Source organism: Dunckerocampus dactyliophorus, chromosome 7 (assembly GCF_027744805.1).
Source record: "Dunckerocampus dactyliophorus isolate RoL2022-P2 chromosome 7, RoL_Ddac_1.1, whole genome shotgun sequence".
Lineage (NCBI taxonomy): Eukaryota > Metazoa > Chordata > Actinopteri > Syngnathiformes > Syngnathidae > Dunckerocampus > Dunckerocampus dactyliophorus.
In genome coordinates this window covers 17,536,007-17,551,454 of record NC_072825.1, presented here as the reverse complement: position 1 = coordinate 17,551,454, position 15,448 = coordinate 17,536,007, and the positions used below count along the sequence as shown (strand labels likewise).

The 15,448-nt window shown below is 38.2% G+C and overlaps 1 protein-coding gene across 3 annotated transcripts in view; it reads left to right on the top strand.

Annotated features, from left to right (window-relative positions):
* adcy2a (adenylate cyclase 2a) overlaps positions 1-15,448 on the top strand; it is a 68,928-nt gene that overhangs the window by 46,902 nt on the left and 6,578 nt on the right. For all 3 annotated transcript variants that reach the window (XM_054781382.1, XM_054781381.1, XM_054781380.1), the window contains 8 exons: positions 987-1,106; positions 1,187-1,371; positions 6,942-7,026; positions 9,744-9,902; positions 10,945-11,091; positions 11,329-11,439; positions 13,768-13,882; positions 14,341-14,465. In XM_054781382.1, the coding sequence (XP_054637357.1) occupies positions 987-1,106; positions 1,187-1,371; positions 6,942-7,026; positions 9,744-9,902; positions 10,945-11,091; positions 11,329-11,439; positions 13,768-13,882; positions 14,341-14,465 (1,047 nt within the window). The remainder of the gene's footprint in view (positions 1-986; positions 1,107-1,186; positions 1,372-6,941; positions 7,027-9,743; positions 9,903-10,944; positions 11,092-11,328; positions 11,440-13,767; positions 13,883-14,340; positions 14,466-15,448) is intronic.

Below are 15,448 nucleotides of genomic sequence, written 5' to 3'. Positions count from 1 at the left end.
CTGCAGGGATACAGTATAGATGCAAAATATATGAAAACTTTGTGTACAGCGGTAATATGATAGTATGCATTGGTTATGATTCTGGAGCATGATGCCGATTCAGTCAAACTCAGTTTTTGTGTGAATAATTTTTCATTTTTCATAATTTTCGTCAAAAATGTCCTCCGTCTTTGTGCAATACAAGTGCCAAATTAGTCTGTTTGCCCTGTACTGTATCGAGTGCCCCAACAAAGCATCCTATGTGTTGCTGACTCACTGTCTGTGCATTTTTTATTGAGTGTGACTGCTAAATAACCTGCCAGAAAGTTGTGAGTGCCAGCACTTTGATAGAGAAGGCGACCAACACCATTGAATTTTGATCTCGCCAGGATGTAGGGCAAGCCTGCATCAACAATAGCAATAACTTCCATCCATTTATCATTTATAATTATTTCACATTGATTTGTGCATGTAAAACTATTATTATTCGCTATAAATTCGTTATTTGTTAATATTTTTGGGTGTCTGGAACAGATTACCAGCATTTGGATTTACATTATTGTACTGTACTTACTGATCTTAGAGTTTGCAGTTGTATATGGTACTTTTCACACTCATCATGATTTCAAGGTTACTTTATCTTGCTTTTTTTGTTTATAGCAACCAATCTTAGGCAATTAAGATTGCAGATGATAAAATAACTACTAGCCTGAGGTTGGAATAGCATGATAAAGCACCGTATTAGCACTGTGGATAAGACCTTTCCACAAATTGTTTCCAGAGATTGTAATCCTGTTTTGTGGCTGACATGGGTAAGTCGCTCAGGGTAGATGAACAAATGTATTCTTATTTTTGCTGGTCATATCCTGCTTCTTGCCCAAGTCAGCTGAGATAGGCTTGAGTTGACAGAATACGAGGTATAGAAAAAGGATGCACGGCTCAAACAAGATTCTATGCATTATATGAGTGATGTTATTTTGTTTTTCTCCGTTTGCTTATTGTTCCAGTTCTTTTTGGAGGACAATGTGTTGCCACCGGTTCCTATTTACAACTCATCCAATGAAACGCAGTTTTACCCAAATGGACAACAAGCTGCTTTTACTGACAAAAACAACTTCTACCTTCCTGTAAGCGTAATATTTGGCGAGGTACTCCCTTTTTAATTTTTATTTCTATAAATATTTCACTCTCTTGTCTGCCTGTCTAGTATTTAATTTACAGCTGCATCCTGGGCCTGATCTCTTGCTCGGTGTTCCTGAGGATAAACTATGAGCTGAAAATGATAACCATGTTGACAGCTGTGGTGGTTTACAACATCATCATTCTGCAAACACACGCGTCACTGCTGGATGAATACAGCAGATTCCTCTACAAATCTGAAAGCCTGGACAGGTATGTGTGCAACAACGTACTCATGTATTTTTTTGTTAAGTAGAAGTGAGAGGTTGCTTTACAGGTGCAGAAAAACTATTTTTGAAGGAAGGCAGTAGTGGTGGGCTATTTACTGCAAGGTTTGGTATCAATCCAATACCAAGTATTAGTATTAGTATAGTAATACCAAGAACAGGTCCGGTATTGCTAGTACCTGTACCGATATGGATAATTCATTTTTCACTCTCATTGAATGATTTTGTGATTTTGCCTTTAATTTGCGGATCATGATTTTGATCAGAATATAACCCAGGACAAACAAAAAATATATTTTTGTCAACAAACATTTATGAATAATACACAACAACATACAAACATAAGACAACGTAACAAAATAATGCAATTATTTACTCATTCCCATTTATTATGTAAAATGGTATGAGCAAAATAAAGTCAATAGTGCACAATAAGTAATCAAAAGCAAAAACTACTGTTGGCTATCATTCAAAAATGGTGACTTTTGCCGCCAAAGCCCTCCTGTGTCTAAGGATTTATTTCCCCATTCTTTCGACTGACAACTCTCACATGCCTCCACTCTGCACCTCACCTTGCCCTCCAAACTACGATGGCAACCTATCAGCTTATGCTAAAGAAGCCCAAACACAATGACAGCCAATCAATGTCCACTTCTGGGTGTGACCGACTGTTGTTTTTCACCCTCAACAATCGAAGTACAAGAACCTCAATACATAAAAAGGGATTTTTACAAAGCTACTTGCATAAAGAAACAGTGAAGTTAAAGATGAAAAATTAGAGTAACGTGATAAAAAAAATGCACTAAATATAACCGGAATTAATCGCAATGAATGCTTTGACACCCCTAAATAAAACAACAAAACACACAGATATCTGTAAAAATGTCCAGAACCGAAAATGATCAATGTCACCACACTAGTATTTATCTGATACTGATACTGCCCTTTAGATTCTATACTATTCATGTTCACATGGATCTGCTCACCCCTAGAAGGCAGAGATTTGCATTTACATGGCGATGTCATACTTTTATGGTGCAATGAGTAAAAGGGAAACTGTTCAATGAGAAAGGAGGAACCTTAAGAGTCTGTTTCCAGTCCATCAGGTTGAAAACTTTGAAAGAAGGCAACCTTTATCTTGAACTAGTGTCAGAACCACTTAAACTGTACTCCTCAAACACCCTATTTCTTTCTCTCAAACTCTCACTGGACTAAGACAGCTCAATGTAGTTCAGAAAATATGCCATTAATCATAGATGGATTGTGAAATGTGATATCACTTGAATATGCTTACATATGGAGATAAAATCAAGGGTGTTTTTTGTTTAATTTTTTAATGATTTGATAAACAAAGCTTTGCAATAATCAGTGACTTTGAAAGCTTTTTACTGATGCACCACACAGAGGACAACACTGAATAGGAGAAAGAGAAATACAACAAATAAAAAAAAACAGTCCATATCTGGACTTAAGCATGAAGGGCATTGTAGTGATGTGGCTATTTGTACATTTCTATCTAAAAGAGACTGTAGTGCTTCTCCATAAACAACCAATGATGTATTTGCACCACATAGCACCCATTCAACAGCCAAGGACATCCTGCCATTCACTTCCAAGAAGAATAAAAGTTGACCAGATTATTTGAAACCAAAGAGTGGGTCAGAAACAGCCCCATGTGGTTTGCAAATTCACTTCTGTTCGTGGATATGAAGGCAATGACGTGTGGTAAGGGGAGGCAGGTGAGTCACTTGTCATGATGAAAAAAATAAAATAAAATAAATAAATAAATATTGATATTTGTCCATTGAACTGTATTATAAATGCATTTCAGTATGATTCCAATAGTTTTTAACATTTTGTTAAATAAAACTTGCTGAATTTGCACATTATCTGATCAAATACAGGGAAGAAACCTAAGGTGAGGCCACCGTGAGCGTGGCTTCACGGCTTAGTGCGCAAGCCCCACCAACCGTCTTGAGTGCACACTGAACAGGATCATGGTGCCTGCCAGTTTGTCTTTGTCAGAAAGTCAATGCCAATAATACAGTGTTGCATAAACATGAATAGATAGATCGATAGGTAGGTAGGTAGATACTTATTGATCTCCAAGAGAAAGTCACATTTCCAACAGCTCTGCAAAAGTGTCATAATGAACTTAATCACTTAAATCACAAAATAAAATGAAACAACCCAGCCAAGACATGAGAGACAAGAAAAATAAGAAAGAGAATAAGAATAAATAAGCAAATAAATAAATATGGGACAAATCACGTCAAATTTCTAGTGCACTAATACATAAGGAATAATAATAATAATAATAATAATAATAATAATAATAATACATCATAACATTAATACATAAATGTTAATAAGTCCAGTCCCGTGTGTGTTTTTATCCCTCCCCCTCTGTCCCTCTGTTGTGTTGAAAAGTTGCATGGCGTGGGGGAGGAATGATCTGCTCAGTCTTTCAGTGGAGCAGGGAAGTGGTAGTAATCTGCCACTGAAACTGTTCTTCTGTCTTTTTTATACGCTATGACTTGACAGTGTGACATCATTACCCTTGCTTACCAGAAAATAAAATAAACAGAAATGTCACACGGGAGGCCCATGCAGTACCGATGCATCTTGAAGGGGTGGGGGGGTAGGGTGCGAGCTGGAAGGTGCTTGTCTGCCTTCCTTGCACAGAGGAAAAGCCAGTGTTTTTTTTTTTTTTTTATTGCAATACCCAGTGCTGTACACAGAGCAGTGCAGGCTAGAGCTAGATTTACGAACATATTTTTATGCTCTACTGAATGAACGTTAATAATTTGACTGCTAAAACGGGAGGATTATACCCAAACTCACCAGGAGGTGATCAGACTTTTACAACAAAGTCTCAGAACTTTTCCTTTTTTAATGGGAATAAGAAGTATCTCCAAACAATGCGGACATTGTTTTTAACCAAATTGAATTGGTCTCTTTTTTGTTTGGTTATATCCTCTTAATGAGCAGCCTGTGTTAACAACTCCAAAGGAGTCAGTGCCTCACCAGCCATGAACCTCACTGCACGTCACCGTATGAAGGTTTTTATGGTGATCAAACAAACTACTATATCAACCAAAACTCGTAATTCAAAAGACCAAGGCTAGTTTTCACTGTGGCGGTCTTAGTCACCCTATTAGACTGAAATTGGTGTTGAAGTTTTGGCGTACCCAAACAAACAGGCAAAGAGTCAAACCCAAAGGTGGTTTGTTGGCTGTCCTCATTGAATGTCAACATTTCATTTTTTTGTGTAGACCACCCCTCAACCCACTGTCTGTTTTGTTGCGTGTTGAGAGCGAATGCGATAATGAACCAAGCAGAGTTGTCTGCAGAGCTTTGCACTTGATAAGACTGAAAGTTCATTAATATGCAAAGTGCGCTGTCTAAAATGAGTGTGCTTGCTTGACAGTTATGCACATTTGAAACTTCAATTAAAATAATCAGTGTAATTGTAGATTTTGGATGTCTGTGCTCTGTAAGTCACCGGTTTCTCTTGTGGTTTAGGCTGTGACTGTGCTAAGTGTCAAATCAGTTAATAAGAGCTATGGTACACGTCACGTTTTCAATTGTGCGCCTTCACTCAATCACATTTTTTCAAAAAGAAATTAATTACATCATAATTTCATAATTTTGAGGTTGAATACAGCCAATTATTTGTCAAAAATATGCACATAGTACATTTTATGTATTTTTTTGCCTAAATTGAGTATTTAAAGCTTTAAATGTTACTGTAATGTTCGGTGAGACACACAAGCACAAGACTTGATCACTGGAACAACAGGCTTTTAGTGCAGGTTTGTACTATGTCACAACAGCAACAATAATCCCACAATAAAAGCCGTCTGTGCTTCATTCAGCTCCCCTAGCAGTGGAAAATATTTATAGCAACACACACAAGCACAAGTCTAATTTATGTCGTAAATTGATTATTTTTTGTGATTATGTCTACTATATTGGGTAATATAAGTGTGAAGGTGACTATAGGGGTGTTATTTCATGACTAGAGGGCTCTCATAATGTGAAAACCTGTATTTAGAAGGTTTACACAAGTTTTCTATGCTCTAATTTTGAAAATATTCCATTTAAAAATAAGGAATCTTACTTTGCTGAAATTGACTTATCACGAAACAAGGGCTTACTGCACAGTGTTCCTTCACTACATTGCGGTTCACATTTCGCGGATTTGCTGTTTAGCAGATTTTTGAAAGTGCAATTTTGCTTTTTTTTATTTTTGCAACGTATGCGCGCGCATTGTGTTCTGTGTCCTTGTGGTGTATTTGAGCGATTTATTGGTGCTCTGTTGTATGTGTCTGTTATTGTATTTGCTACTCCTACCAGTAGAGGGTGTTGTATACTCATGTGCGAGTTGCAGACGTGTGCAGCTTGTCTCAGTATGTGTTTATGTGCCTGTACGAGCATATTCAGAACCCACAGTGTACAATAGCCGGCTAAATATAGAACCACAACAGTCCTTATTGGCTAAAGGAGAACCCGCCCATTGCGTTCTGTGTCCTGATTGGCTGTAGACCATTGTCAGTCAGTCTACGTCGCTGTTTCCTGTTGTGGTCAAAAGTCGCTAGCAAACTAGCTAACTATGTGAGCTGCTTGCTAACCGCCAATAAACAATAGAAAAAGAAGAAAAAGCTAACCAGCTAAATGAATCTTCGGTGAAAGGAGGAGGACGAAGGGGAGGACGACGGCAGGATCAATATGTTTTAACAAGGTTGCAGAAACGTGACAGCCAAACTGGTACATCGATCATTAAAATTCAAACGAAATTTGAACTTTGAGAGCGTTTAAACAGGAGAGAAATGTCTTAATGCCTGTCTGAGAAAAGTGTATAAAGTATATGGTGACGGGTTTTACAGCCTTAAAACATATATAATCATTGTAAACAAATAAAGTTGGCTACTTCCCGGATTTCACTAATTGCAGGCTAATTTGGGAACCTATTCCCTGCGATAAACGAGGCAACACTGTATATCTTGGAGATCAATAAAGTATCTATCTTTTGAGTTCAGGACTAAATGAAGTTTCAACCTTTTCCATGTACTGTAACTGCATATGTATGGTTTTACTAATTTGTGCATTTTGTACCAAATCCAACAAACCTCTCATTAAAACAGGCTTACACCAAGTTTGGCTTGACAATAAGTCGAACTAGGAGTGAATTACTAGCCCTGAATCTTTGCATAGCCTTTGCCTTTTTATTATCTGCCTTTAGGAAAACACTTCTCCTGCCGCAGAAAACGAGCTCAGTGGAATGCAAATTGTAAACAAGCTCTTGTCACAGCCAAGCACAAGTGACAGTTTTAATCAAGTAACAGCTTGGAATAAAATGGTCTGTTAACCAATCATGTGACAGTATGATTACAATCTGCATTACAAATGACGCCTTGCTGTCATTTACTTTTCCACCTCCTCTCTCTCTGCCACGCTTATCATCATTTGTCACATCTTGGCCTTAATCTCTCTTTGTATTTTATCTCCTCACGCTTTCTCAAAACACGTTTCAATTTTTCTCGGCGCTTCAAGACCAGGAGTTCTCAAAGACCTGAAGACTATGGGCTCTATCTCACTCTTCATCTTCTTCATCACTCTACTTGTGCTTGCTCGGCAGGTAAGTCCATGCTTGAATAACTTGAAAGTAGTGACAGACATGCAAAATGAATGTGAAGCAACACATGCTGCGGATATGGAGCTGTAACCTTTCACATCCCCATGATGGTGTCGGAGTGGATCATAAATGTTTTTGCAGAAGATAAATGACTTTAGTCTCGGCGCAATGAAAAATCCAGTCAACTTTTAAGGAAGAACTATTACATTTAATTGTGTGTGTGCTTGGTCTCATGCGTTGCATCACCCTCTTCTCTTCCCATCTGTTTAAAGTAATTATGATTATATTGGATCATGTTAATCCTACAACAGAATGATTACTTTCCCCCCCATTAAATCTTCTTTCAACTTTTTTTTAAACTCATGCCTTCCCTTTTGGTTTATGCATCATTTTCATCAAATCAGCTCATGCGCTGCTTTGCGAGGAGTTGAAATAGACTCATCACAGCGGTGTACCTGAGCTGTGAGGGGTTCACCAAGAGCTTTGTGTATATTTTGCTCATTGTTGCCTTTCTTGTACAGGGGTAGTGATGGTATTTGAGAGATTTAACAACAACTGAATGAGAAACACACACAGTGGAACCTCCATGGTTGAACACAACCTGTTGTGGGACGTTTCTTGACCTCCAGTTTGTTGGGTTTTAGATTATTGTGTTCCACAACAAATAATGCAAAATAGTCTCTGACGAATGTTTGTCGTAACCACACTCTCAACTAACTGTATATGCTATGCGTGAAGTAATAATTCGTAAGTAATAAGTCATAAGTGTCCTACAACTACAAAAAGTAATCAATACAAAAATAACATCTTCTCATTCTTAACTTTGACACGTGATTAACGTGTACTGTAGATCCCCGCTGTTTGCAACTGTTATGTTCTTCGACCACCCATCAATGGTGAAAAACGCTAACAGTAATTGAGAAAAATGTCTAATTTGACACTTGAACAGAAACCAAGAGGAGGTCATCAAATGAAACACTTACCTCAGTCACAGTGCAACCAAAAATAACACAAGTAACACATGTCGAACACGCATAACTAACTGCACCACACAGACTCAATGCATACACACGAATATGCATGCAAAACAATGTTATACAATGTTATACATACATGTTATACTATGTTATACATTATAACCCGCAGGGCACGCTGGGTAAGTTCCTGTTGTAGAACTCTGTGCTTCCCAGCATACCTTGTGGGTTATAAGTTAGTATGAAGTAGTGTTGGTTCGCATTTGTGTATTATTGTGTACGAATCTTCAGCACCCACATAGTCTGTGTGGTAAAGTTGCACTGTGTGTTACTTGTTACATGTTGTTATTATTGGTTACACAGTGAGTGAGGCAGGTATTTGTGTAAGGATAAGCTCCTTGTGGTTTGATGTTTGAGTAAGAGTGTAAATTGAAACATCAAGCTAATTCACTGCATATAATGAACACCTCCTCAAACAAGTTCAATTTTGCCTCTGACCACTTTCTGTGAAACTCAATCTTTCCCAAAGGCAAATAAGATGGCTTTCTACCAATAAATGTCCTCAATAAGATTTTCAGCACCAAATGGTGGGTTTTCTCAAATAATAATACGAATCAAGAATCAGAAAATTTGCGGGGTTGTGAACACTGGATTGCAGACATGCAGGGATCCACTTAGTGATGTTGAAGATGAAAGTTGCATCCATTTTCAACTATCTGTAGATAACAGTTATAGTGGCATTTGGAATGAGCATCACAAATATGCTAAGAAAAAGAAAAATGCATGTGAAGGTAAGCCGAAAAGAATATGTTGGAGTCTAGTGTGATGAGATGCATTCAACTTAAGTGGTTCCACTGTGTTGCTGCTGGGGGTGTCACGATACACTCTGCTAACGATACACGATGTTGGGTTCACGAGTACGAGGCGATATTTTAACATTACTTTTTAGAAAAGTACAATGTCAAATATAGGACTGGACAAACATACTGTTTTAATTAACTGAGCCACAAAACAATGCAGGTATGTTTTGAAAAGTTTTGAAACTTTGCATGCATGACCTAAGCATGCTGCTTTTAACTGCTGAACTTTTTTCCACAAAATGAAACGAAAACTAAAAATTATAAGTTCAAATAATGAGCAGTTGTAGCTGGCACTACTTATTATTTATTTTAACGTGTAGTTATGAAAAGACAAATGTAAAATAGATTTAAAATTAAAGTGGATTAATTTTATGTTTATGCTAAAAAAGAACTACAGTTCCCATGATGCTTAGAGACATTTTGATAGAAGCCTTATGCAGTGATTGTATTTTGATCTGACAAATCTTAGGTACGTTTAATCAAGCATAGAATCACTAGAGCTTCTGCTTGGACATTAACACCGCAACAGCTGTTGAACTCCAATAGAAAAAAAGCAACCGCGCACCTGAGAAAACAAGTGATGTTAGGAGCGCCGAGTGCAGGTAGCATTGCAAGGTTTATAGTGAGCACAAACACTTAAAATGTGGTTTCAATCCTGCCTCGCGCACTGCCACTTCCATATTACGTGTATTATCATTAACAGTAGCGACGCCATAGCTCTGATAAATTTCTGGCTGCTGTGGTCCCGCGAGACAGCTCTCGAGAAACGAAACGAGATCTCGTGACACCCCTAATTGCTGCTGTTGATTGTAGAATTGTTGATTGATGGAAGCAAGCTGTACGAGTGTACCTTCAGTCTCTTCACCTCTGTGTCCTCTTGTAACAGAATGAATATTACTGTAGGTTAGACTTTCTGTGGAAGAACAAGTTCAAGAAGGAGTGTGAGGAGATTGAGACCATGGAGAACCTCAACAGGGTCTTGTTGGAGAATGTCCTACCCGCACACGTCGCCGAGCACTTTTTGGCACGAAACTGGAAGAATGAGGTGAGACGACTGAATGATATCCAGTTTTTATTTTCTTATTGGTCCACAAATTAAAAGCATTTATGCAAAATGTAATATGTTTTTTTACATCATAAATATTCCATGTACATTTCATCATAAAGATGGGTATTGAGCTCATTGTCTAAATAATTATTTTTTGACCTAATTATTTCATTTAAATAGCAAACATTGAGAATGGGCTCTTGCCTGTGTAATTTTGTCTTCTATCTTACTCTGAGTGCTTGCCATCATGCATATCAGAATGTTTTAAAGGATTTCATAACATTTAAAGGACGTTTGAGGTTTGTAGAAATGAGACGTCTGCTCGTATATTGAGACTAGTAACATCATATGACTCTTCTCTTACCCACTTCAACGTCACTTTTTGTCGTTCTGTTAATCACCCCATCCTTTTTACCAGCTAGTACAACTATTTGCAGTGACATGGGGTCAGGGGAGGCAGGTGATGAAAAATTAAAAAACGAATAATGATAACTTAAAATGGAAATTAGCATTTGTCCATTGAACTGAAATAGCTTTTTAACATTTTCTTAAGTAAAAATCACTGAATTTGCACATTTCCTGATCAAATGCATAATGCAAGAGCATAATACTAGGGATTATACACCCAAACTCATCAAAAGGCGATCAGACTTGTACGACAAAGTAACGGAGCTTTTCCTGGAGAAGGATAGGGTGCATTATTCTCTTATTTTTCTTGTTATGCTTGTAATGAGCAGCGTGTATTAATATTTAAAAAAACATGTCAATACATGTCACTATTTGGGACCAAAAGTACTTAAACTGACTCAGTTGGCCGTATTGTTTAAGCTGAAGTTGTTCCAGCTCACTTTCAATATGGAGACAATCTAGTACCAATTTTCTCAAACATAAATAAAACCAACTGGACATACGACAGATACCGAAGTTACGGTCATTCTGCTCAAATTGCAGTACCAGGCAGCTTTACCAGGTTCAAGTGTAATACCTTTTGGAGCTCCAGGAAAAGAATATGTTTTAACTTCTGCTTTTCATCATGCAGGATCTGTACCACCAATCATACGATCTGGTGTGCGTCATGTTTGCCTCTATCCCAGACTTTAAAGAGTTTTACACAGAATCTGACGTCAACAAGGAAGGATTGGAGTGTCTCAGGCTCCTCAATGAGATCATTGCTGATTTTGATGAGGTAAAGGAACGTCTGACACAACCTGTGTAGAGCAGGCTTGCTCTGGTTCAGTGATTAGGCAGCCGTCTGTTATTGTGATTTCCAAACTACTTTCCAAACTACCAAGGACGCACATCTCCCATGACTTATATATAAACATACTGTATGTCTTCTTGAATTACAGTGAATACATTTACATTCAAGTGTAATATGTTGTACATGTACTGAACACTATTTGTGTTTACTGTATATGTCCAGCTGTTGTCTAAGCCTAAATTCAGTGGTGTGGAAAAGATCAAAACCATTGGAAGCACATACATGGCTGCTACAGGGCTCAATGCCTCACCTGGACCAGAGTACCCCTCACAGGTACGGTCCCTTCACGCACACATTCAAATAAATACAGTGGAACCTCCAGAATTCGACCTCTGATGCTTGTTGGAGCTACAGTCATCCCTTGTTTATTGCGGTTATTTGGTTCCAGACCCGACTGTGATAAGTCAATTTCTGTGAAGTAGGATTCCTCATTTATAAATAGAATATTTTCATAGAAAACATGACCGTGACCATGTTTATGTTTATGTGGTTTATGATTAGACACGAAACATGACATGAAATAACAGCCCATAGTCACCTTTACACTTGTATTACCCGATATAGTATACATAATAATAGGAAATAAGACATACAGTGTTCCCTCGCTCTATCGCGGTTCATCTTTTGCAGATTTGCTGTTCGTGGAATTTTTTTAGTGCAATTTTTTTTTTTTTATAACGCTGTTACATGCCGAACCTGGCCCTTTAAGAAGAATTGCATTGTGGGAAGTTGAGTGTCTCTCTCTTCCCTCTCTAGTCTGTCTGCACCGCCCATTGTTTTCTGGGTCCTGATTGGCTGTAGACCATTGTCAATCAATCTTCTTCGTGCCGCCCCAGCGTGTCCCGTGTGTCATCGCTAGCTTGCTGCTTGCTAGCTTGTAAATGAATCTTCAGTTCGAAAGAGGAGGACTACAATAGGAGGAGTACTGCAGGAATATGTTTCAACAAGGATACAAAAACATGACATACAGCGGAACGGTGCCAGGACGAAGAGGCACGGTCACAGGAGTGAAATACGCCTGAGTAACTTAATAATTTATTGTGTTCGACCTCTAGGTTAATCATTAAAACTCAAACAAGGGATTGAACTTTTTTTGAGAGCGTTTAAACAGGAGAGAAATGTTATTGCCTGTCTGAGAAAAGTGTATAAAGTGTATGGTGAGGGGTTTTACAGCCTTAAAACATATATAATCATTGTAAAAAAAGTTGGCTACTTCATGGTTTTCACTTATTGCGGGCTATCTTGGGAACCTATCCCCCGCGATAAACGAGGCAACACTGTAATAGAAGCTCACAGGTTAGCATCGGGAGAGTTCCTTGTTATTGTTCCTCTATACCTCGTGACCAGTGTAGAATACCACACATGCACGTATCTTTTAATGCGTTTTCTGAATGTCTTATATTGGTATCTTAGCTCATTTAGTCATTTTTATGCTTGGAAATGTTTAACGTGCGCCAAAAATACGCCAAATTTGCTTAAACATTCACGTTTTTTTACTAATAACAGGCCGTAGCGAACCACAAAACAGCCATGATTTATTTATTAATGTATATATTGAAATACAGTGATAGAGGGAAGCCGCGAAATACGAAGCGCAATGTTGCAAGGGACGACTGTATTTTCTTTCCTTTGAGGTCAATTATACCATAATCTGTTCCAGTGTCAAACTGTGGCCATCATAAAACCATTAGCAACTGTCCAGAGTACATTTTTTTAAATTATGCATTTATTTATTATTATTTACATTATTAACATTGCAAGTTACATTTTAAAGGAAAACTGCACTTTTGGGGGGAATTTTGCCCATCATCCACAATCCTTATGAGACATGAACACACGTCTTTCTCTTTTCTGTGCATTCTAAAGATCCAAAAACAGATAAAAAGAGACAGCTCATTATCACACGTAATGGGACAAACCTGTGCTGCCCACAAAGACTGTTATAACACACCTCTAAAGCCCTCCAACAAGGTTTTATGGTTTTATATACGTGCTGTGACCATATAGTAACTGTCGCTTGGCTAATGTGCACGTCACATTATATGCAAATGGAGCGTTGTTGGCATCTTTTGGATTTTTTTTTAGAAGGCTTTATAGGCGGAATATGTTTTTTCCCGTTATGTGCATTCCTAGCTCCGACTTTTGATCTGTTTTTATATCTTTAGAACACACGGAAAACAGAAAGAATGATGTGTTTATGTCTCATTGTAGATGATGGGCAAAATGCATTTTAAAAAAGTGCAGTTTTCCTTTAACTTCCTTAACTGTCATTCAATTTTTTTTTAATAACTAGGGCTGTCAAAAATAGCATGTTATGTAACTAAGTTAAAATTTGGTCGAACCAGAACCTAACTACCACTGTGCTCGCTGTACTGGAGGAGCAGTTTAGGAGCTGTAGGTGTTCAAGAGCACAATTTAATAATCAAAAATGTAATAATCACAGTATAATAAGACAAAATACAACTAAATCAAAGTAAAATTACATGATGCGTGTGATAGGCCATGCAAATATGGTGTTTTTCCACGGTAGTGCTAAATGCATTTTAACCTAACCATATTTTTTCATTAGAAACAAACGGGCCATACGTTCTCTATTCACAGGAACATGACCGACAGTACATGCACATTGGGACCATGGTGGAGTTTGCATTTGCTCTGGTGGGGAAGCTGGATGTTATCAACAAACACTCCTTCAATGACTTCAAACTCCAAGTTGGTGGGTTGAAAGAAATGCACACTATAGTGAGAGTCAGTCTTATTCCGGGACTGTTTTGCCTGCACTTTTACTTTGCCACCGTTTTAGCAGAAGGGGAGTACATGCATGCTATTGGGTACTGTACAGTGTGTATAGTACAGCACATGCCAACCAAGACAACACTGGGGAAAAGCAAGAAAAAAGGTCCCGGCTCACTGCATGTGGTGAGAGCAAGAGTCAATAACTTCAACCTGTCTAAAGGGCCAAGCACATGATGCTCCATTAACTCAGTAGTGTGCGTGTCACACTACATCCCTGCTGCTTCCGGACGCATACAAGGCTCTACCTACTGTGACATCAGAAATGAACATCGGTGTGCCGCTTCTTCAGTTAGAATACTGAAGAAGAACACTGTAGTAATGATAGTTCAGACACTGTAAACAACGTTTCCATTCCGTTAACGACTTATTTTGCCACAGGTATTAACCACGGTCCAGTGATTGCTGGAGTCATTGGAGCACAGAAACCACAGTACGACATCTGGGGTAACACAGTCAATGTAGCAAGTCGAATGGACAGCACGGGAGTCCTGGGGAAAATACAGGTAAGATATACAGGTGTAGTATGAACTGGTACCATTACATTGATGGCCTTCAAGGAGAGGACGATGGCAAACCAACAAATGATACTCATCCGAGGTTGCTTTCTTTCCACTGACCTTTTGTGCTCTTCATCAAAATCAAAATTTAAAAGTAAAAGAATAGAAGTTACACAGTTTAAAAACAAACAAAATTTAGTGGAGTAATCCCACGTGACTTCGCGCTTGGAATTTCGCAGCTTCACTTTATCACGGTTTTTCAAAAATATATGACTACAAATATGCATATTTACACAAAATGTACATTTTTTTTGCCTAGAGTGAGCATTTTCAAGCATAAAAATGGCTAAATGAACAAATGCAATGCATTAAGAAGACACATTCCATGTTCTATGTTATTCTGTGTTCTAATGCTACTGTAAAGAAATGTTATTTTATCCCACAACAGGCACAATAATTCCTAACATGGGCTATGTTCCTGTTGCGGCCATAATCCACAGCAAGATACAATTCAACTCTAAACCCCTGACATCACTTCCTGTCCCTTAGCCTTTTCAGCAGCACAAACAAGCATAAGTCTTATTCACGTCTTAAATCAGCAATGTTGCCTCCACTGTATTTGCTATTGACAAGCACCTTTTATGTTTCATCCTCCGCGGCAACATTTCACTGATCACTGTTGACATCTGAAATGACAAAACTGATGCATTAAGCATACAGCTTTTTATTTGTGCTAGACAATCTATTTATGGCAGAAAGGACAGCACATCTCTGAGCATCACGTGATGTCTCCAGCTTTTTCACATGCTCTTTGGATGAGCACTAATAAAATGGGATGATGATGTGGCTAAAGCATCCATTCAGTCCTACTTCACAGCCTGCACGCTCCTGACAGACTCCTGGACTTCCTGGAATAGCACTTGATATTTTAAGACTTGAAATAATCTAAAAATATTCAGAAGGCTCGTGTCATAGCCCATATCTGTGTT